The sequence below is a fragment of the Zootoca vivipara genome, chromosome 10, assembly GCF_965207765.1.
Source record: "Zootoca vivipara chromosome 10, rZooViv2.hap1.1, whole genome shotgun sequence".
In the NCBI taxonomy this organism is placed as follows: domain Eukaryota; kingdom Metazoa; phylum Chordata; class Lepidosauria; order Squamata; family Lacertidae; genus Zootoca; species Zootoca vivipara.
Genome location: NC_142593.1, coordinates 21,572,161 through 21,596,823, shown reverse-complemented (window position 1 = coordinate 21,596,823; position 24,663 = coordinate 21,572,161). Strand labels below are relative to the sequence as shown.

The window sequence follows — 24,663 nt, the reverse complement described above, 5'->3', positions numbered from 1 at the left end:
GGCAAACGGACTGGGTGGATCGCCTGCCACTGGCAGAATTTGCCTACAACAATGCGGTGCACGTCTCCACAGGGGTGTCGCCCTTTAAGGCCAACTATGGGCGCGACCTCAGATCTTTCCCGGAGAGGGAGGGGGAGGAGGAGGAAGAGGGCCCACAGGCCGAGGAGTGGGCAGAGGACCTGGAGACGGTGCACCAACAGCTCAGAGAACACTTGGAGAGGGCCAAGGAAGCGTATAAGAAGGGGGCAGATCGCCACAGGCGGCCGGGAGAGGTCATAAGGGTGGGGGACAAGGTTTGGTTATCCTCGGAAGGTCTTCCCACCAGGGGGCGATGCAGAAAGTTAGCACACAGGAGGCTGGGCCCCTTCACGGTCACGCAACAGGTCAACCCGGTAGCCTTCAGGCTAGCACTGCCGGAGGACATGAGAGTGCACCCAGTGTTTCATAGATCACTGCTGTCGCCGTACAGGGAAAGTACCAGGTTCAGGGACAGCGATCAGCCTCCAGAGGGAGGGGGGGAGACGGGAAACGCCCGACAGCTCAATGAGGCAACTGAGATTTTAGACTCAAGGAGAGGGGTGAGAGGACTGGAGTACCTGATAGCATGGGAGGACACTCCGCCATCCCACAATGAGTGGATACCGGCCACGGAAGTACCTGAGGAATTTTTAGTGGAAGAATTCCACGCCCTGTTCCCCCACAGGCCCAAGCCCTGGCACATGGAAAGGGAGGGAGAGGGGGAGGAGCAGGAGGAAGGGATAGCAGGCAGCAGGTCCCCATGGAGATGGGAAGCGGAATTTGAGGACACGGAAGAAGAGGTGTGGGTTTCACCGAGGTCAACGACGTCAGAGGCAGGAGAGGACTGGCAGAACATTTTTACTCCCACCAGCTCTGATGCCACTGACTTCTTGGGATTTCCGTCTTCTCAGGGGGAAGGAGAGAGATCGCAGGATTGGGGGGAAATTTTCACACCCACAGGCTCGGATGCCACAGACTTCTTGGGATTTCACTCGTCCCCAGCAAGCAGAGAGCCACTGGGGAGGAGGAGAGAGGAGCCTGGGAGGGGGGTGGATGTGAGGGACAAGGGATACAGGGAAGTCCCTCCCATCTTAAGTTCCAGCCCATCACCAAGCGCTGGAGAGAGTAAGGAGAGCTCTGCCTCCAGCGGAGAGTCAGGAAGTGGTGTCCGAGGCTCAGGCAGGGTTGTGGAGCCCATGCCTCAGGTGGGACAGGAAGTTGGACGCACGGGGGGGAGGCCAATCCCCCCAACTCCCGAATTGCGACGCAAACGTAGGGGGAAGAGGTTGGGTCTGCCAAAGTTGTGGTGCTGGAAGAAAACGCGCCAATCGCCATTCGGGAGTTCTGACACCTCACCTTAAGGATGCATTTTTACTGCTCTGAACACTGTAAATAGTCAGCACTTAATAAAAGCCTTAAAAGACCATGCTGGAGTCGTTACTCTAGAGTAGCCATACCAGGCCCTCTGACAGGTGGTGACTGCACATGCATGCTCCTAGTGCAGCAGCATCTTAGACAGTGTGGTTTAAAGCACCCAACCTTTTTGAGGGACTGCTTCATACAGGTGAATAGTTGCACCAGAACTATGTGAGCCACCTGTGTGAGCTGTCAATTGTATGAACTGGTCCTCCTTTGATCGTGTGATTGGTGTAGATTGAAGCCATTTCATCTGCAGAGAAGGAGCTTTCAAGGATCAAACTAGAAATTCTTATGGACATAAGACCCATGCCTCAGCCAAGAGGTTAGTGGGATGGGGCATGGACAAAGGAAATCCACATACGACTACTTTGGCAAAGGTCATTGTCAGCTATGGATGCATAGTTCATAAAAGTACTTATTTTCTCTACGCTTGTTTTAAATATAAAATATATTGTCTCCTATGGTCCTTCCACTAAATCTTAGTATAATTGTCAGAACTAACAGTCTGTAGCTGGCCAGCCTGGTATGGAAGAAGAATGCAGTGTCATTCCCACTTCAGATGCTTGGTGTTAGTCTGTGTCCCACCTTTGGCAGTACCTGGAACAAGTAGTCCTAGTAGCGCAAATGAAATCCCATTTGTGGGACCTGTATTCATATAGAGTCACAACAGTGCCTATGGACAATTGTGATATATTAATATCCTGATTCCTTTAATTAAATACAATTGTATTTTTGTGGACTACAAATAGTACCTTGTACTTGTGTATGAAGTGTCTTTGAGTATTATATCAAATCAATCAATTGTCTTGCATCTGTAAAGGACACCAGATGTTGCGCAACATGAAATAGAGTTTGATACATCTTTATTGGAAGAAAATGAAAATCTTCAAGCTAATGAGATTATGTGGAATAATTTAACAGCTGAAAGTTTGCAAACGATGTAAGTAACTTAGCCTCCTTTCTCATTTTTTTCATCTTGCCTTATATGGTTCAGTCACTGGCATGTCCAGGTAGACCCCTACATGAAAGCTGGAGAGCTGTGCCAGTCAGTGTAGATAGTACTGAGCTAGATAGACAAGAGTTTGCTTCACTGCATTACAGCTTCCTATGTTCCTATGACTGGAGTCTTTCTTTCTTGGCCACAAATTTGTTGACGAGGTGTGATGAGCAAAGTGATTGTGGTATAATGACCAGGAAGCTTAGGAGAGTGAGGAATTGTTACTGGGGGTGAGTGATATATCAATATTTTGAATCTTACCGGTATGAACTCCAGGCCTCGATAAAGGTTTCATTTTTTCCCCCACCCTGTAATATATCGAGAATGCACTACCCAGCTGGCCTTGCAGACCCGGCAGGCAGGAAGCAGCACTTTACTGCAAAGCAAACCTTTACTGCAAAGTAGATGGCCATTTTCTGCCTTCAGATCTTCAAAGCATAAGCCCCTGCTGCCTCTCAGTTGGTGTTGCAGAGTAAAGGGCTTTACTTTGCAGTAAAAGCTGCTTTCTTCCTGCACAGTCTACAAGGCGGAAGCCCCATGCCTCTGGCTAGAGACAGACCCAGCATAACAATAAGCTTCCCTGCCGAGGCAGGGAGAGTCTCTAGGCAGAATAGAGACCCAGCATGATATCAGGCTAAGCATGATATCAAGGTCTGTATTCTGCGGATCTTATTGGCAGAAAAATAAACTTTGTTTGATTGTTGAAATCAATTCCTATCAGCCAACAAAGTTTCTTCTTCGTGATAAGATCAATGTGGCTTGGCTCCTGCTTTTGTTAAGGCAAAGAAGCAACAATTTACTTTTGCAGTAAAGGCTTTATGCATTTGGAAACCAAGGTGCAGATGATGCTGATGAATGGGCTGTTGAACGTGCAAGTATCCCACCAGCCTGAGCCAACATGGCCAGTGCACAGGGATGGTGGAATTTACAGTTCAAAACAACTGGAGGACTATAGTTGCTATAGAATGTATTTCCCCTCAATTGATGTAATGTAAGCAAATAATAACAATAGATGGATATGTGTCTATAGATACGAAAAATCTAGAATGGCTTCATATAAGTGTATATTGCTATCTCGTACATTTTCAACTGTATTCTGATGAAAACTCTAGGGTGTTGCTAAGTGTATGCAATTTCTATTTGTGAGATGCATATATAATTTTTTTCCCATTGAAACCATAGGTTGAAAACAGTAGTAGAAGAGCTGATTCAGACCCAGCAGACACTTCTAAACAAGGAAGAGCTAGTACTGGAATTAGAAAAAAAGATAGAAGAATCTTCTAAGATTTGTGAGAGGAAATCTGAGTGAGTACAATGGTATTTCGGGTTGCAAACGCTTCAGGTTACAAATGCTTCAGGTTACAAACTCTGCTAACCCAGAAATAGTACCTCAGGTTAAGAACTTTGTTTCAGGATGAGAACAGAAATCATGCTCCGGTGGCGCGGCGGCAGCAGGAGGCCCCATTAGCTAAAGTGGTGCTTCCGGTTAAGAACAGTTTCAGTTTAAGAACGGACCTCCAGAATGAATTAAGTTCTTAACCAGAGGTACCACTGTAGTAAAAAAAAAGTAATGAAGTTTTAGTGTGCCATGATTGTATCTCATATCTGAAAATACTTAAGCAAGCCTGTCTGTATGCAAATGACTTGTTTGTAACTTGTTAAGATCATATATTCCAAGGTAGCGGAAGACCCTCCCCAATTGCTCCAATTTGGGCATTAAAATCCCCACAAATATGTATAAATGCTGTGGGAAATTTATCACTGACCTGCTCCAGTAAGAAAGTTAAATCTCACCATATCCTGGTGGTCAGTGACTGACTATTAATAGGAGGAATGTAGATGTTTAAAAGCAAGGTTCCTAATTGTATTAGCTCCTAACAAGTCTGGACCTATTGACCAGTTAGATAAGCTTTCATTAGAGGAATATATTGCAAAACCTCTTAACTTGGGATAAGGCATACCCAGCCCCATTTCTTGCACATTTGCCATGTAAAGAACCAGGGCTGTCCATATAAGGCTAATAAATTACACCGTGCTGCAATTGCTTTATAGTTACCTCCGTCTCCCTTGCCCTAGCTGCTCCAGTTCAGGATTTCTGGACAATGGAGTCCCAGATGATTTATTTGAAGCACTGTGGGTCTGTGCTCCTGTGGTAACCATATTAAAACCATTAAAACTGCAGAATATCCCTCAGTCGAGATGAGCTTTAAAATTCCTTATCAGCAGAATGCTGAAAGCCAAATCAAAAGTTGCCCTCTCAGCACCTTTCCTATAATTAACATATATGACTTTATGTCCTCGTAAAAGTAAAAAAGATAAGCTCCTTGCCTGCATGTTGCAATTAACATGAACAGCTGAGCCAATTGACTTTAAAACTAAGACAAATTAAAAGAGACTGTGTAGCTCAAAGGACCCGTCACCATCCCCACCCAGAAATCCATGTTTTTTGAGAGGAGTAATTAACTTCAGGTTTCCCCCCCTCTAAATTAATTTTATCTCTTTCATTTTCAGTGTTGTGCTTCTGTTAAGCCAGAAACAGACACTGGAAGAATTGAAGCAAACAGTTCAGCAATTGAGATGCACTGAAGTCAAGTTTGCTGCCCAGAAGGAACTTCTAGAACAAAAAGTGCAAGAAAATGATGGGAAAGAACCGCCACCTGTTGTAAACTATGAGGAGGATGCCAGATCAGTTTCTTCAATGGTAATTCCTATGATTATTATGGTATAACAGTGGCATGAATGGTGTACTTGTATGGGGTTGCAACAAGCAGTGACTGTTAACTGCAGGATACAGCACAACTACAAGGCATCCTGTTTCACTTTAGAGTTACTTTAATGATACTTTGATGAATTAGGATCTTATTTTTTAAAAAATAATTTTTTAAAATTGAATTTTGGTGCAACTGTAAATACAAAGAGAACACAAGAATGAAGATCTTACTCGATAGATTGCTTTAAAGCTGGATTAAAATTAAGGTGGCTAGTAGTGCATCAAGACCAAAAAGAAAACAGGTTTGTATAAAACTTGCATAAGCGAATTGATATGTATAGATTGAAATTCAGAAACGATTGCTGTAATTTAAATGAAAGGGCAGCACTTATTAACATAGTGAGGAAGTCTGGGGCCAAAAGACCTGTGTGTCTGGTGAATCTACTGCCCAGGTTCTAATTGCAGAAGGGCAGCTTCAAGGCTTCATTGACTAGGATAGCTATCTCTATATCCTCTTTGTCCAGAACATTACATTTCAATTACTAGGGCTGTGCACCAGATTTGACTAAGTCCGGAATCCTGAGCCACGTTGTGCCTATTTGGAGGGATTCAGGCCTTGCACAAGTCAAGCTGAGATAGCCACAGATCCCTGTGGGTTGTGTTGAATTACCCAGAGGGATCTGGGGCTGTAAAGGATAAGGCATCAGGCAGGAAGAAGGGGCGTGAATTGAGTTCCTTGTGACTGACAGCTGCCTATTTTGAGAGAAGGTAGGACCCTAATGCCCCGTGACTCCCCCTCCTGCCTGATACCCCACTTGATCAGTACCTCTGCATAACAGCTGTTGAGCAGAGGCATTGATCATGTGTGGCGTGGGGTGATCCTTGCAAGTGGCTTCCCTACAGAGAAGTCACTTGCAAAGCAGCACCCTGAAGGATAAGATGCCTTCAGCTGTTGCGTGGAGGAGGCATTATTTCTGCATGGTATGGGTCCTGGATTTCCTGCTGACATCATAGGGTCATTGGGTTGGAAGCTGTAGCTCTGCCCTGAAGACGAGGCAGGAAAAGAAATTATTTTGGAAGAGGGCAGTTCCCAATCAGCTGGTTTATTAGTTTCTGACTATCCTGGCAGAATGGACTTTATAGATTTTGGGGACTCAGTTATGTTCTTACCTTTTGGAGTAGGATATAAAACTCTGGATCTCAAATTCTAATTCATAATATCTATGAAATTGTGTGGCTTGGCATTGCTTCTGTTTCATGGCAGGCAGATAAAACAAAAAGATAATTCATTTTATGATAGTTGGTAAGCATGCATCGATACGTGGGAACGATTCACTAGAAATTTCTGAGTGGCTTTTCTCAACATGCAGAGGTTTGGAGCTTGTGTTTGGTGAAGAAAATTTTCTGTCATTTTTTTTTTTGTTCTGCTTGTCTGCATCACGTCAACATGACATCTTGATTTGCAGGAGAGAGGACTTCATGACATCTATATCTCATGCATATGAAAATATGCATTTGATATAATTTATTTCTGTCTCCATTAGGGCATGCTTGTTTTCTCATAAACATGTCCAAATATACTGTCTCAATACTGACTATTGTTTCCCCCTCCCTCTCTTTTCCCATCTAGTTGTTTTTCAAATGCCAAAGTTGCATTCATTCCCCTATCACTATTATTGGTATGCAAAACATGAGATGTACATGCTGCTCTGGACAAACTAATTTGATAAGGGCCTCTGCTAGAAAGTTTGCAATATAAATTAGGTATAGCGTAGCAGGAAAAAAATATATACAGTGGTAGCTCAGTTTAAGAACAGTCTGGTTTAAGAACAATTTGGTTTACGAACTCCGCAAAACCGGAAATAGGGTCCCGGTTTGAGAACTTTACCTCGGTCTAAGAACAGAATCCGAACGGTGGAAGGGCACCAGCGGCGGGAGGCCTCAAGGGAAAGTGTGCCTCGGTTTAAGAACAGTTTCGGTTTAAGAATGGGCTTCCGGAATGGATTAAGTTAGTAAACCAAGGTACCACTGTATAAAGAAAATTAACTGAGAAAAGATGAAAGTGTTGCTCTATCAGTACTTAAGAAAAAGTAAATTAGCTTTCTGATAATATTGCCTTGGCCATACTAACCATAGAGGCAGCTTGCAACTACTTTGGGTGCCAAAATGCCTGGAGTGCTAACCTCACCTATGTAAACAGAGAGCACCACTGTGTGGCCTTTGAAGGCGACACAAGGGACAGCTTAGTAGCTGGGTGATATTCCCTCCCTTCTAGGAAAGATAAATGAAAGCCTTTTGATCTTCATGGAAACACACTTCGCCAAATATGTGCCTGTTTTGATGTGGGGGCATTTCACACGCATACCTCTAGCCATTTCCTGGACTTTACACCCTAGTCTTGGAGACTAGCTTTCAGAGGGAAAAGGGTGCAGGGAGTGTTGGGACTGGAGGGCGCTGGAGGATCCATTCCTACCCCATGATAAAGGTAAAGGTAAAGGGACCCCTGACCATTAGGTCCAGTCGTGACCGACTCTGGGGTTGCGGGCTCATCTCGCATTATTGGCCGAGGGAGCCGGCGTATAGCTTCCAGGTCATGTGGCCAGCATGACAAAGCTGCTTCTGGCAAACCTGAGCAGCACATGGAAACGCCGTTTACCTTCCCGCTGTAGCGGTTCCTATTTATCTACTTGCATTTTGACGTGCTTTCGAACTGCTAGGTTGGCAGGAGCTGGGACTGAGCAACGGGAGCTCACCCCGTCACAGGGATTCGAACCGCCGACCTTCTGATCAGCAAGCCCTAGGCTCAGTGGTTTAACCACAGCGCCACCTGGGTCCCTTACCCCATGATACTTGTGTACAAATGACTACTACCTCCCACATTAGTGCTGTCTATCTTTGCTTTGTAAGATGGGGTTCCCCTACCCTTAATTCAAAGAAGAATGCTAAACACATCTTTTCTGTAATGATTGTGATTGATCATCCATTTATCAGAATTTCTTCGATAAAACAAAAGTATTTTGTTGGTGAATTATATGTAACCTTCTCTCTTATCTCACCATGCTGTGATTCTTAGTCATTCCTGAATGAACATTATTTATTTAATTAGAAGTTAAATTGTTGTTTTCATTGCAAAGCAGGTCATCCTTTTGACCTTTTCAATTTTGTTATTTAATTCTTCTTGACTTAAACAACTATGAATGCCTTATGCATTTCTGGTTTATGATCAGCATCATTCTTTTATAAATTTACAGTGTTGCCAAGCACAAAAATATATATTCAGCAGCATAAAAAACCTTGCTATCTCAACTATCCTTAAGTAAATTATGCAAAGCTTCTGTATGCAGATGAAGTATAAGGTTTAGAGTATAAAGTATCTGTAAAATAGATTCTTGATCAGATTTTTTTTAAAATGATCATTATTCTAAATTAGAGTGTTACTGATCGCATGGGTTTCAGTTTGCCATTCATTTAAATATTGTAAATGTTTTTAGAGAGGGTTCATTGCTCAGTTTTTACTTGCCCTCCAATACGGCATGGAAGCTAAGGAGTGAATGGGGTAGAGCTTGGTTTTGTGTTGCTCCCTTCACCACTCCCCTCATCAGAGTGTGAGTCATTCTTTCAGATAAACACAGGATCTCCTTGTATTTCATTTCCATCTCCTCACTGTGAAGGAAAGGGTGTGTGTGTGTGTGTGAGAGAGAGAGAGAGAGAGAGAGAGAATGCTCAGAACCCAACCGTATCCCTTTCTAGGGGGTTAATTGGACTGTATGTTACATTAATTTGTTTCCCATGCTTCCACTTACTGGTTACCCTTATGGAATTGAGAGAGCTCTGTCACCTTGCTTTATGTCACTGATAGCACTGGCCTTTGTCTGGTAGGCTGGTTCCCACAAGTTGGTCATAGCTCGGCATTTAGTGGTCTGCCCCTGTAACACTATTTATGCATATGGTAAAATAAATAAATAAGTGGATCCCATAATGCGTATTTGCATTGAAATGTGCTTCCTAGGTGTGGAAAGTTGAGAACTGCAGGTGTAGTGTTGAATTTGGGCAAACCAAGGCTAAGCTCCTGTTGCTTCAGCCTGTAGCTTGATGGGTGACCACCCTGACAGGCCTATTGGGAAGATAAAATATATTAATTCCATGGATCCCTGAACTCCCTGAATACTTAAGAGGAGGGTAGGGCATAAATGTGATAAAATAAATGCTGCTGATATCAACATTTTGATCTTGTGGGTAGTTTCTGTCAGCTTTCTCTCATATGGTATCCATAGCATTTTAGTGTTTATTAACCTTAAGGGCAGGATTCTGCAGCGAAGAGAAATTGTGACATAACTTTATCATGCTCACTCATGATTGCATGGTGATTGTGAAATTTCAAGGTTCTTGTTAGAATCTTCGTTTCCTCTTTCAGTTTCCTCCTGTGAAATGGGATCAAGTTCCCTGTCTATCCCCCTGCTCCTGATTTAAAATGGGATAGTAACTTCATTTGTATTTGGTAGCTTTTCCTTGGAATAACTTAATTCATAAAACTGTAATTTTGAGGTTGTGTGTGTTGTATTCAGCTTATGTACTTAATAGGGATTTTACATGTCCATTGAAGCAAATAAAATCAAGTTTGGTGATTTGTGGACATAGGGGGAAAAGAAAGAAGAAACTAAGTTGCTTAAAACATTTTTGTCAGCATTTTTATATGAAGAATTCCAAAGTGAGATCTTAAGAATGGTTGTGATTGAAGCTGAAGTTAGAAATATTCATCTTGGCATTAAATCAGTGGCTGTCTAATAAAAGTATTCATCTTGTTTTTGAAAGCTATATTTCATTACTGCAGCAAATAAATTGTGGGAACATCAAATGTTTTATCTGTTTTCAAGAAAGTGAATAATAGCAGAATAACATTAGAACTCTTTGTAGAAATGAGGGTATGTAAATGTATGGAAGGAAAACAATGTTAACATGACTTCGTAACAGCATTCTGGAGGAAGTTAGGATAACTCTGCTGTTCCTAGATGACCAGGGAAGGAAACAAGGACAAAGAGGTCTAGGCACTAAATTGTTTTGGTGCTTTTACCACGAAAGGTCTCCTACATGATGAAGTAAAAAGCCTGCCAAAAGTGGGTCCCAGAACTACTATATCCAGTGTCTGATCTCTTCCTTTCCCAATTCTTAAGAACACAGATGGAGAATGGGAAAAGAGGGCTTGAAAATTGGTGATGAAGTGGGGAGGCACTACCTCTAATAGCAAACTCAGGTGGCCAGATTTGGCAACCATTGCAGATTCTGCCTTCTCTCTGTAGCCTGCTTTGCCCCCTGTGCAACTGGTCTGAAAACCTGCTCCAAAGGAGCTAAATGTCAGTTGTTCTTCTGTCTCATAGTGGAAGAGAGACTCTGATCCATCGTTCTATAAGATTTGCAAGAGAAGTGTATATTATAAAAGTTTGATGTGGCTTTAATTATATAATGGCCAGGTTTGAATGTATTGCTAATAATCTATGATTTAATGTTTCGTGTACAAACCTTTGACTCCTATAGCGATGGGGAGGGAATTGGAAAGTTTCACTTCCTTGTTCAACCAACTGCTTCTCCTTATGTGAGAAATCTTAACTAAGATTTAGGGAAGCTTCCCCAACCTAGTACCTTCCAGATGTTTATGGCTGCATCAGTCATGTCCAACATAGCATACTGGCTGGGACTGATGGGAGCTGTAGCTAAAACATGTGGAGGATACCGGTTTGAGAAAAGCAGGTTTAGCAGAGTAAGTCAGGATCAGAAACTCTGCTATGAAGATACCTGACTAAAAACCTACTGTATTTGGACACTCTGTGAATCTGTATCAGTGTCCAGTGCTTTAAAAAAATGTTTCGGGGTACTCTCATTTTCCTACTCATATTGAAATACTGCCCCTCAATGAGGCCAAACGTAGATTCACAAAATGTTTAGGGGTATGCATACCCCTGCGTCCCCCCAGGAAAAAAAGCACTGTCAATGTCCATCACAAATTGTTCATATCATTGACAAAAAATAATAGTTCAGTCAAAGACGGAATGTTAGGTATAAAAATCCATCATATCTGGGTCAGTTTGCCAGTAGGTGGAGCTCACTGCCAGCTTAAAGGTATGATTTTGAAGAAAAACCTTGATTTAATTCACAAGTTTGTTTTTTAGAACAAAAAAAATTACCGTATGTTCTCTTGTATTAACTGAAAAGGATGGTGATGTGACAATAAGTAAATGGTAGTGTCAGAGATGGTTGCAGCTACTCTTGAGTAAAGACGCTCCACACCATCTTGTCTTTCAGAGTTTTATTGTGCATATTATTTACAGTGCAAGAACATCAGCAAACATGACTGCTCAGTCCGTGTCAGAACCCCACAATGGCTTCCTGCGGGTTTTCTCCCAGCATAAAAGCCTGGGCACCCCAAAGAGCCGTCCCCTGGCCCTACGCGTGGGTGCGCCTCAATTCGGGCGTCGGAGGGAAGGGCCGCCTTTCTGGTTGCCCTGTGTCCGAAAGCCCTCCGTGCTCCTCCTCCCCTATCCCTCTCTCCAAGCGGTGCTGGGGCTCTGGTACATGAGACAGCCCTCTCTCCACTCCGCTAACTTCCTCATTGCTTTTTCCTGACTCGCTGCTTGAGCTGATGCTGGGCGAGGAGCTAGTGAGGATGATTTGTGGGGGCTCTCTGTAGAGAGACCCCCTGACAGGTAGAGTCCATGATTTTCTCCCAGCTTGACCTTATCTGACTATTCTCCCTACTGAAGTGAAGCAAAAGTATGCCTTGTTATAATTTGGACATACATTTGCGATTTAAGGCAGTCTCCTTTAGTACAGATAAACTTTTTTGAAAAATCAAATGGTTCTCTTACCTTATGGATACCAGTAGTTGATAGGCAGCTTTTGCCAACCTGGTGCCTTCCAGATGTTTTGGACTACAGCACATCAGTGTTACGGGATAGCTTAAGCAGCATTTTTAGCTCAGGCAGCATCTTTAGAGTTGGTGCTTGGTTTTTAGGGTCATTTTAACTGTATGTGTTATTTAATTACATTCTCCCCCACCTGACCACCCAATACTACTTGTATTTTTAAAAGCCCTCAAGATAGATTTCTGACTCTTAAAAAGAACACAGACATCTACTTTCTGCTATGCTGAAAAACACAGCCCCCCAGCTCCCAGACTCTATGCATGTTGATTCAGAAGCACGTCTCACTTTGTTCAGTAGAAGCTTCTTCCAGATACAGGATTACAGCCTCAACCTCCAATTGAGTGAAATCTGTCTCTTGTCTCAAAGCAGATAAAATTCTGAAGTAGATAGGCTGCATGAGCAAAGCATTTAGGTCCATAGTTTTGGATTGCACTGCTTGGTTGTGCAAATAGTTTGTTGAGGACATAGAATAGGGCCTTCTCAGTGGATGCTCCCAGATTGTGGAACTTGACTAGGCTGGCTCCTTCTCTGCTGCTTTCTTTTCACTGGTAGGCAAATGCGTTTTTGTTCCAATGCTATTGGGGCAGGGTTTTATAAGGTGTATCTTGTGCTTTTGTGTGTGTGCGCTTTCAGATAGTTTTAAGTGTTTTCAGTGATGCTTTTACTACAGCTACTTATTTACTTGGGCATTTTTAGATATTTATATTTATTGTGTATGTTTTAGTTGTATCTGCTTGCTGTTGTTATATATGTTGCCTCTGGTGCTTTACTAGGAGAAATGTGGGATATAAATAAAATGAATAACTTAATAAATAAGAGTGGCAGCCAAGTATGTTTTAGCTGTTAAAGCAACCAGTTTCCTTGTTGATTTAAATCACCTTGAATTAAGCCAGTCCACCTACTCTGCTCCAGAGATCAGCTGGTCACAAGGTTGTGGATTCAGTTTTGGTCGATAATTCTTTGAGGCGCAATATTCCTTGTGACAAGATTAGCATTGCCAGCCACATGGTGAGGCCCACATCCCACTAAGGAGCCTACTGTCAATGCTTTAAGAACCTGCTGCTGCTGTTCTTCTTCCTTGGTGTTTTTTGCTCTCAGCTGTCCTTTCCAAGAGAGCTGCCACTGGGATGGGTGAGGAGAAGGAGCCAACCTTTGCATGATTTGTCCTCTCCCTCAGGGAGGTGGTTTGGGTTGGACCTGGTGGAAGAGGCAAATGGATGGGCAGCAACAAGAGGGGGGCAATGATAGCAACTTGCCCAAAAGCTCATCAAATCCTGGAATTGGCACTGCTTTGTGTTATCCCCATGCTCTGCCAAGGCTTTCTTTCTTTTGGTATCTCTGAATAAAATCAGTGCATTTGCTTAAATGCTATATTTTAGTTTGCTGCTGTTGTTTTTAATTAAGATGCACTCACTCTTGGAGACTGCTGTTTAAACATTTCCTATATATATATAGGATGTACAGTGTGCCACAGCAGAGCCAAATGCATGCAAGTGTTCTAAGCATTTCCAGGAGTAGAATTTTCATATCTAAAGTGACACAGGAACTCTGTCAGATTCTGGGGCATTCTATCACCGCAGTAACTGGAAGCTCAAGAATATAGCCTGGAACACCTGCTCACCAATGGAAGCATTTCAGTAATGCCTTAAGTACTATGAAAGTGCTTTCTTTATAAATCAGAATGGAGTTTAAAAAAACCTGTTGACTTGTATTGCGGTGAGCCTATAAAAATGCGGAGCAAATGACTGATCGCTTGCAACATTTTTGTTATTGGGTGAAGAATAATCTTGTCTGGCAGCATATGGAGTGAGATATAAACTGATCATTTTGCTAAAATTTGGAGATTTGATTTGAAATTGGGTACAGTTGAGTTGAAGATTGTATGTCTGAAGTTTAGGAATTAGCACCATTGCAAGAGAATTATTTGAGATTCCTTATCGCTGACACACAGCTAGATTTTTTGTTTTTGTTTGGGGCAAATCATATTTAGCATACTAGAATCCACTATGGACCGGAAACGCAGCAAATGTCCGGGGTTTGAGGAGAAACCAGACCATGAACACCATACTGCACATGAGACGGTTGAGTCTGGGGTTCCTCCAGTTTCCTCTAAAGCTCTGGTTCCTGCGGTCCCTTCTAAGACCCTCACACCTTCTACAACTACAGGAAGCACCAAAGTTTCGGTAAGATTCTAAAAGTGTTTACCTCAAGAGAATGATTTGTACCATAATTTTATGGTGCTGCGTTGAAATTTGCTTTCCACTCCCATTTGTGCTGAGTCAAGCTGTTCTGGATTTGTATTTGTTTGCCTTGTGCTCATATTATTTATAATTTCAATGGCTATGATCTGACTTGGCCGTCTTGAGTGCAGAGGTTGGGGTTGTTGTTGTTTTTGCTAATTTTATTCATGTGACTGTTCCATGAGTTGATGTCTGGATCCAACCTTCTCTTATTGAAGGTGTATTCTTAGGGTAACTTGTTAAAGCAGCACAGGCGTACCCCATTAGTTAAGGACAGTAGAATCACAGAAGTAGCGAAAAAGAAAAAAAAGGTTTCACATTTATAAAAACAGCACTTGTCTACCCATTAACTTGAAATGTGGTAAGCATAATTGACCTGATGGGGGTGTACAAATTTGCTGAATCTCAAACTGATCCAATAAAATTTGCCACAGATACAGTGCTAGAAATTGACACTGACCCTGTTGGAGTAAAAAACAGTTAAAAAAACAACCACATATATCCAATTTCCTTGAAACTACTGCTGTACTTTTATCCAGGCTTTGGGGGGGGGGGTAGTAGTTCCTCATTGGTTTGGTGAAGTTATGAGCAAAGGTTCAAAAGTTAAACTTTCTTAGCAAAGCAAGGCTGGCCATACACAAAATTAGTTTTTAAAGCAAGCTTTTGGCCAGGACTACAGTGTTTGCAGAGGGAGCTACCTAGTGGAGGCTGTGTGCAATACCTATTAGATGTTGGTTTGGCAACATTTTTGGACCCAAGGGCCCATTTGGAAACCTGAGGAACTGTTGTGAGGGACACCACCTCACACTGGGACACAGACACATGAACCCTCACACTTTGCTCCATACTAACACCCCTTTCTAGCACTTTCTAGCACTCAAACCCAATGTCTGCTGCATCAGACAGACAGAAACCCTGCACCACACTGAAACAAACCGTGAAACACACATAGGCATTAGGCACGGCTTAACTCAGGGGTCAGCAAACCTTTTCAGCAGGGGGCCGGTCCACTGTCCCTCAGACCTTGTAGGGAGCCGGACTATATTTTTTTTGGGGGGGGGGAGAATGAACAAATTCCTATGCCCCACAAATAACCCAGAGATGCATTTTAAATAAAAGCACATATTCTACTCATGTAAAAACACCAGGCAGGCCCCACAAATAACCCAGAGATGCATTTTAAATAAAAGGACACATTCAACTCATGTAAAAACACGCTTATTCCCGGACCGTCCCCGGGCTGGATTGAGAAGGCGATTGGGCTGGATCTGGCCCCTGGGTTTGCCTACCCATGGCTTAACTCATAGGAGGATTTCTAAAGGTAAAGGTTAAGGGACCCCTGACCGTTAGGGTCCAGTCATGGACGACTCTGAGGTTGCAGCGCTCATCTCGCTATACTGGCCGAGAGAGCCGGAGTACAGCTTCCAGGTCATGTCGCCAGCATGCCTAAGCCGCTTCTGGCAAACCAGAGCAGTGCACAGAAACACTGTTTACCTTCCCGCTGGAGTGGTACCTATTTATCTACTTGCACTTTGACGTGCTTTTGAACTGCTAAGTTGGCAGGGGCAGGACCGAGCAACGGGAGCTCAACCCCTCGCGGGGATTTGAACCACCGACCTGATCGGTAAGCCCTAGGCTCTGTAGTTTAACCCACAGCGCCACCCACGTCCCTAGAAGGAAGATTCCTACAGCCATATAATAAACCTCAGGTGCTTGATGAAAGCAGTAAAGGACCAGGACAATATGGGACATATTTTTTCATTCCAGGCATCTCAACCTCCCCATCTGAATTTGGGCCTGAAAGATGAAGGGAAAGTGTTTGCGCGTGAAAGGCAAGTGGTAAGCAACACAGTTTCTGATATGGCTCTAGTTCATTGCTGATCATGGGGCATGTATTCAGCTTTGGGTTCCATTTTCCCAGCTGAGGATACTTACTAATAAGGAGATATCATTCTCGCTCTTCTTGCAGTATTCATTGTTATAAAGAAGCCAGTGAGTGCTGAGGATTCTCCACAACTTACTTACTTGAAAAAAATATGTAAAGACTCATAAAACGCTGTTCAGGTTACTCATTTCAAGAACATGATTTTGATTTGTTTATCTTGTTTCTTGAACTCTATTAAAAAGAGCCTTCTGTAAGAATATAATCTTGTGGAGAAATGGTAAACAAATGAATGAATTAATATTTTGAATTAGGCTAAACCTTTTAGGTGTTGAACTTGGTTACAGCATGTTTGGTACATGTTAAATAGTTTCCTGAAAACTCATATATAATTTTAATGCTCAATCTAAAACTGCTTGCTCTCTGAACTAGGATATAAGCTCATGTGAGAAACATGGAGACAATAGACTTTGTTCCCTCATTTTCTTCAATCTTAACTTTAGTTCTCCACATTTCTGCAGCAATTTGCTTAAAAATTTTTTTTGAACATTTTAATGTAGATTTCTCCTAATAAACACATTTTTGTATGCAATTTGTCTAATATACAGACCTGAAAACAATTTCCCATAATACACATCTTTGTTATTTTCACCAATACAGTGGTACCTCCGGTTGCGGACGGGATCTGTTCTGGAGGTCCGGTCGGATCCCGAGGTTTCCGCAACCTGAGAACCGCTTCTGCGCATGCACAGACTGCTTCTGCGCATGCACGCACAGCTAAAACCAGTAAAATACTTCCAGGTTTGCGCGTGCATCCTGAAGTTTATGTAACCAGAGGGTTACATAAACAGAGGTACATCTGTACTTGCATTTTAATTCACAACTTCTCATATAATGCATTCTTGTAGTCACTGATTGTACCCAATATAGTGGTAAGGTAAAGCCACATAACAGTACATTTGTTCTGCTACTGAAATACTTTGTGCCAGTGAAATGTTGTTGCTGAAGAGAATGTATAAGCAGTTTGCTAGTAACTTTGTGCACCATCAGCTGCATAGTGAGTTTCTTCTAGCGCAACTATAGTTTTGGATTCTTCTGTTACACAATATTAAAATACACTCAAGAACCCTTGTGGTGATGGGCAGAGAACATTGAATACAGCCCCTCTGCATTGTAAAATTTGGAGAAGTGTGAATATCAAAGGGCGGCTGATTTTCACTTTGCATATTGGTGCATATTGAGTAGTTTCTCATTAAAATGCAAACATAATAAAATTTCTCCCCCATCCCTAGCTATAGCTCACATACATGGCAACCCTAGGCATGCTTACTCAGAAGTAAGACCCTCTGAATTAATTGGATTTCACTCTGAAGTACGTGTGCCTAGGCTTGCAGCCTTAAATGCTGAAGGAAAGAGATGGACAGAGCTCTGGGCCATATTTTTTAAATTACTTTCAATCCTGCCCTTTCTCCCAAAAAGGATCCCAGGGCAGTTGACCATTTTGCTTCAGGCCATTAGCTGATTGGTTCAAATGATGCAGGGAAAGAAGTTACTGTGTTGAAAAGAATATGGAGATACAGTGGTACCTCTACTTACGAATATCTCTACTTACGAATGTTTCTACTTACGAATGGAGCTCCGTCCGCCATCTTGGATGCGGTTTAGATAGGATTTTTTCTACTTACGAATTTTTTTCTACCAATGCATTCCTATGGGATTCGACTTACAATTTTTTTTCTACTTACAAATGTGCGTTTGGAACGCATTAAATTCGTAAGTAGAGGTACCACTGTAATGCAGAATTTTTGAAGAGGTTTATATACTTTGGTAGGTTTGTTTCATTTACTTCCCCCCACCCCCTGCTCTGTGTGTGTGTGTGTGTACAGTAGTTTTTTTTTTTACTTTTGCAGGGCAGTAAGCTTCTGCTGTAAGCATATGATAGCACAGTTGGATTGCTGGGAGCAACTCATGTTCCTAAGGTAGCAAGATCACACCAAAACCCATCAACAGATATGTTTAAATAAGCATATCTCTTTTTTTAATAATATATTTTTATTAATTTTCCAATTAAAAATATTTATATCACATCCATTATTTCAAATTATACAAATACATATCAATCAAACCGAATGTTATGCCAAATCATCTAAAATTTTCGGGGTTCCCATGCTTCAAGAAATTGGGGATTCCTCGCAACTGCCCACTGCCGTCTTTTTTCTAAAGTCCAAATCATCACTCAAAGTCTATAATAGTCCCGATCTTTCCCTTACAGTCACATAGATGTTTTCCTCTTTCATTCGATTTTTCCCCAGCTGCTGAGATAAATATCAAACGAGATTTCACATATGTTCTTTCTCCTGTGTGAGTTAATCAGTCCAGCCTCCCCATAAATCTTCTTGGTCTGGAGCGTCCCTGTTGCGTCGGTCTTGCAACACGAAGCAGCGCCATCTTAGAAAACTCAAATCAGTTTCATTTTCTTCTCATAACTATGTAGATTAACGATCTTTATGAAATTTACAGCTTTTCCAGGCAGAAGATCCAGTCATCACATTATGCATAGACTCTTGATAAATTAGTGGCTCTCCTTGCCCTATAGCTGAACTTAGCTTCAGGTCGCTGTTCAAATTCAAAGTGCGTCACATCTCATAAATCCTCCGAACGCATTCCAGGCACTCCTTCCCTCCAGCTAGAGGGGGGCTTCTCTCATCAGCAACTCCACATCTTCAAAAAATATACTCAGTATCAACAGTTTATAAAATTCAACTCACATAGATCCCTTTTATTTCTCGTTCGTTCCAAACAAGCCAGGACATCACGTCTGGGAAGGTACGAAGTAACTCATATGCAAAAAATAAAAAAAAGACTCACTTCCCTTGTCGTTCCGTCCCCATCAATCCTCCTTTCAGATAAAATACAGCCTTTGACTCCTCACCCTCAGCAGCGTAAATTCCTCGGCAGTAAACAGAGCTTCTGCCCCTCCTTCTGAAGTATGTCCATGGATTTAAGCCTAATTATCTTCTTTAATCATGGAAATCCCCACCATGCAAGTTAGCGTCCGGGAGTTCCGACATTCCGCATAAGTGCTTCAGCCCAAGCCCCCCCCACTCCTTAAACAATCGGAGTGGGTTTGGGGGCATCACGGGCCAGCGGCCCCTCTCCGTAACCCCCGGAGAGGTAGGGGGGTTGCCATTTACTCCCCTAGCAACCGCCAAATTCCTTATGAAGGTCGGAGGGATGGAAAACAGGTCAGCCATTCCTGCAGGCGGAAACCGGAACCTTAAATAAGCATATCTCAGCTTTTTATTTATTCTTTCTGGAGTGATAATGGTGAAATTGTGAATACCATTGTTTCTCCCTAAGGAAATGTGGGCATAAGCAACAAACATGCAAACACACAGAATACATATAACCTTCTATGTGAATATTGTAGGTGATCTTGATGCCTATAGCAATAGCTTTTCTGGGAATAGAATGGGTTTCTGCTGCATAGAAACAAATCAATGGTATTTATAGGAATGAAGGCATTTTATGTTCTGGCAAGGTAGAGTTGAAGCAGAAAATCCAAGGGTGTCCATGGCTGACAACTTAAAACACCAGATTGTATGAGGATATGAAATTATAACAATAACACTTTTTTAAAAAAGTTACTTTTAAAATTCCTGTACTTAAATCAACAAACTATGTATTTATTCAAACATCAACAGACTGTACTTTTGTAAAAATACAGCAAGGGGCTATACAGCATGCAAAATTACTATTGGATCAATAAATAACTAGTTTGGGGGAAAGAAATTCATGTTCCAAAGGACTGCTTGAATAAGAGAGTTTTCAGGAGACACCTGAAAGTCAGCAGGGATGATTTCACAAAGAAGGGCTTGCCATCCTAAAGGTTTGGTCCCAGGTAAAGGTAAAGTTGTGAACCATTAGGTTCAGTTGTGGACGATGCTGGGGTTGTGGCACTCATCTCGCTCTATAGGCCGAGGGAGCTGGCGTTTGTCTGCAAACCACTTCCGGGTCATGTCGCCAGCATGACTAAGCCGCTTCTGGCGAACAAGAGCAGTACTTTCCCGCCGAAGCGGTACCTATTTATCTACTTGCACTTGATGTGCTTTCGAACTGCTAGGTGGGCAGGAGCAGGGACCGAACAGCGGGAGCTCACCCCGTCGCAGGGATTTGAACTGCCAATCTTCCCTTAGGCTGCACACCCAGGTTTTTCCTTTTCAGTGTGGCTCACAGTGTGGGACTTGCGTGTTACAGGTGATATGAAATCAGAGTGTAACAAAGCATTGTACATCTTGGCTATTACAAATAGACCTCTTGATGAAGTATGTATTTATAGTCTTGCTGAGCTAACTGCCTGACAGAAACAGCCACCTTGGTTTTTAATCTGTTCAGTCTGCATATCTCTTTCTGTTTCAGCATATGAAAGGGTAAGATTTATCCTTTAATACAGTTAATGTAAAAAGCTAGACTGGTTAAGAGTGCATTTCCTTCCCTATCTCACCAAAAGCTGATCAGGGTTAATTCCGTCAGGCTTCTGTTTTACTGAGATAAAGAATTTTCAGTATCTCTCCACATGAGTTTCTTAAGCAGAGGGTAGACCTGCCAGATAGTCGTATCTAACTAGATTTTTAATAAACTTATTGCTTGTGAACACCGAGGTGCAGAGATATTCACAGGGAAGGTGGTAATTTTAGGTAGCTTGGAGGCATGATGTTTGCAAAGGCACCTTAATTGGCTGTAGGTTTTTCATATTGAAAATGTAGTTTTAGAACTCAAGAGCTCATGGAACAAAGCTCTGCCACCGCGCCTGTAACTGATATTCTGCAGTACATTGCATTGCCAAGTATTTTGGATACTCATTAAATATTTCAGTAGTGCTAAGAAGCTGACTGCATCTTTTAAGGCTTTATTCCTCTTGCTTAAATATGCATATATTTAAACTGTAAGATAACAGTTTTGTGAAGAACGTCAAGGGTTATGTTCATCACCTATTTTGTTGAGTATCACCTATGTTGTTAGGTGATACTCAACAAAATATTTGGTACCCAGCACAAAAATTAGCACTGGTGCAATGGGATCTCCCCACACCCCACAATTTGTGTTCCCTTTGCCACCCTCAGATCTGCTCTGGAGGGTTGGGGAGACACAGGGAGAGGAGAATGTTCAATTGTGCAAGGAGAAATTATTACGCAGATGGTATGTTCACATTAGCGCTATGTTGAATACTATCCTTTATAATAAAGCAGGTAGTGGGTTTTCTTTCCACACTATTTTCAGTCCTTTTCTTATATGCAGCGAGTTTTTTTTTTAAAAAATGAATTCTTAAATGTTATAGAAGGAGGCTATTCTATGGGCTAAGGAGAATGTTTCAGTAAATGAAAATGTTCCCATTGCTATGGCAGTTGCCTCTTTCCTTGTGTTAACTACTGTGTATGTATGATATAGCCACCCACACCCATACATAAGTAATACTGTAATGTGAAGGTTGTGAATGCTCATTGACACCAGCATTAAAACATTACTGAGGCATTTCTGGTTTCTGTTGGATTTAAAACATGTTCAAGACGTAGTTAATTTGTCTTTGGCTGAAGCTTGGCAATGCTCTGATGACAGAGAAAACGAAACGAAATGGCCATAGCCCAGAGAATCCTGCAACTAAGCTTAATGTCGCATCAGGTCTGTGTGTTCATTACTCTTCGTTGCATTACGAACCTCTTTTGAAGACTTGTGGGGACAGGATTTTAAAAGCAGCCTGATGTGAGATCCATCTTGTATTTAAATAAGTAGTTAGGAAGAGGCAGGCTAAAGCCCATAGGTATGCTGAAATAGCTTTCTGGGTTATGGCCAATGAGTAGATATTGAGAATCACAGTCAAGATTGTGAATGACTATACTATACCCTATGGAGAATAAATGAAAATAAAGTGGTACCTCTAGTTGCGGACACGATCCGTTCTGGGGTGCCGTTCACACCCCCAAAAGTCTGCAACTAGAGCGGCGCTGCTGTGCAAGCGTGGAGCGCGATAGAGCTCTTCTGCGTATATGCGAAGCGTGCAGAACGCTTCTGTGTGTGACAAAACCTGGAAGTATATACTTCCGGGCTTGCCACGTTCGCAACCCAAATAGCCGCAATGTGAAGCAAACGCAACAAGAGGTATGACTGTACATACTAGGAAGAAAATGAATGTGTATGTGGGTGAAATTCTTAACTCCCTCTGCATCTTCCTTTTTCTTTCTGCCTTATCTCCCTTTCTACAGCAGCGAACCATATTGTTACATTGGATTTATTGGATGAAATGACTGGGTGTCTCTGTTAGGCAGTGTCAAGATAGTCCAGGCAGGAACACCCAGGGATCATCGAATAGTAGAGTTGGAAGGGACCCCAAGGGTCATCTAATCCAACCATTTGCAATGGAGGAATCTTTCCACAGCCATCCCTGCGTGGACTCATACCATCAATGTTTTGTTTAACATCAAGGCACACTGACCCATTGTGCCACAGGATATAAGGGTGTGCACAGGCAATGCAATGTTTATTCAGTTCAAATCTTCTTTAATTACCCTCTCTTTCTCTAGGAGCTCTTGGTGCTATGTGAGATTTTATTTATAGGTAGCTCATTTCAACACGGTCTCCTATTAGCAAATGCAACATGCTTTTCTGCTCTTGGTGTATATGATTTACTAAGTCAACTTTGTAGTTTTAAAGCTTGTTTAGACACTTCTGCATGTGACAGACTTAAAAATTGTCAACTGTATAACACTTTTTTTGGGGGGGTGGCAAATTAACAGTACTGTTTAAATAAAAAGGTAAACTAATTAATTACAGATCACATTGTCTGATAATTATTATTATTTTATCAGGGTATGAGCTCATTACATTAGTTAAGGACTGAAAAGTGAAGCTGGTGTTAAGTTTTGTTTGAAGTGAGCTAGCCCTGCAAGGAAACAACTGGTTTTAATGTTTTCATAACAGTTCTTTATTCTTCAGCAGCCATGTTTATATTTCCAATAGATGTCAACGCCATCATGAACCAATTATTTCATTTCATGACTATATAATCCTTAATGTGGCCAATACGTTTCACAACTGAAACTCCTATTTGCAAGATAAAATCGCTTCAGCTTCACTTGTGAACCCAATTCCTTTTACCAGCCTTTTCAATCTGTTAATTTGTATCTACATATCTCTATTAAATTGTAAAGACCTTCTCCCCTCTGTATTTCATACTGAGAAGGCACTTAAAGAAGGGACCCTATAGATCAGGGGTCCTCAAACTAAGGTCCGTGGGCCAGATCCAGCCCGCCAGGGTTCTGAACACAGCCTGCCTGGGCAGAGCCAGCGCTGCCACCTTATTTCCGATGGAAGGAAGTGCAGGATCACTGCTGCCCCATTTCCCCATTACAAGCTCTGAAATGTGCTTGCAACCAGGTAATTTCCGAGGGGCTTGCTCATGAACAAACAAGGCGGTCGTTCATCTGATCCGGCCATGTTGCAGCACCCCTACCTTGGCCACTTGTGGGTCTCCTCAGAGGAGGCGCCGTGCCGAAAGCCCCACAGGCAGGGAGAGGACGGGAAAGAGGCAGGCGAGCAAACAAGCGGAGGGGGGAGGGAAGGAGAGAAGCAAAAGCTCCCTCGACTCAGGACCCAAACCCTGGAATGCACAGGGTTAAAAAAAGTGATCCCCTGTGGGCTTTGTCCCAGGCCTCTATTCCCTGCCTCTGTGGCTGATTGTGGGAAGGAGAGAGTGCTGCGTACTGTTGGGTGAACGGGTTTTTTTTAATTAAAGATTTTCTTGGTTTACAAAAATATATGCAATGTCTCTCGTAACGTTTTTACAAATCAGTTTAATTTGTCGAGACATTGGAAACAAAAGGGGGAAAGAGGTAGGCGGGGAAGGTAGGCGGGGGTGGGTTCGGGTGGCGATGTTTCTATTTTGCTTAGTATATGTGGGGTTTTTTTGTCAGGGTCGCTTGTGTAGGTTCTCTGCTATTCTCTTGTGTTCCTTTGGTGGTGAGAGATGTTGGGGTTGGCCTAGGATATGGTAGTTCATTTGTGGTTGGCTGTGGTGTTCTTTGTTTCATGTGTGTGTGAGTGGGGTGGGTGGGTGTTTTGGATCAGGTTAGCCAAATTGATTTGTATGCTGTTGGTGGATTTTTGTTGTTGTCTTGTTGGGTTGTGTATGTGATAAAGGGGAGCTATACCGGGGTGAAGCCGTCTTCTTCTATTTGTCCCCATGTCAGTTTTAGCTTATTGGTTAATTTCTCTAGTAAGGCTGTTTCCCATACAAGTTGGTACCATTGGTCCATGCTTACTCCTGACAGGTCTCTCCAGTGTCTGGTTATGGTGTGTCTGGTTACTGAGAGTAAGTCGGTTATGAGTTCTTTGTGCTGTAGGTGGGCATTATTGTCTTGGAAGATGTTTAGCAAGGCCAATTCTGGGGTGATTTCTAATACTTGCTTGGTTAGTTTACATATTTC

At 42.4% G+C, this 24,663-nt stretch overlaps 1 protein-coding gene across 7 annotated transcripts in view; it reads left to right on the top strand.

Moving 5' to 3' along the window:
• The window catches only part of FER (FER tyrosine kinase), a 163,427-nt gene that overhangs the window by 33,755 nt on the left and 105,009 nt on the right, over window positions 1-24,663 (top strand). For all 7 annotated transcript variants that reach the window (XM_088652964.1, XM_088652960.1, XM_035100139.3 and 4 more), the window contains 3 exons: window positions 2,258-2,377; window positions 3,617-3,739; window positions 4,946-5,135. In XM_088652964.1, coding sequence (XP_088509090.1) covers window positions 2,258-2,377; window positions 3,617-3,739; window positions 4,946-5,135 — 433 coding nt within the window. The remainder of the gene's footprint in view (window positions 1-2,257; window positions 2,378-3,616; window positions 3,740-4,945; window positions 5,136-24,663) is intronic.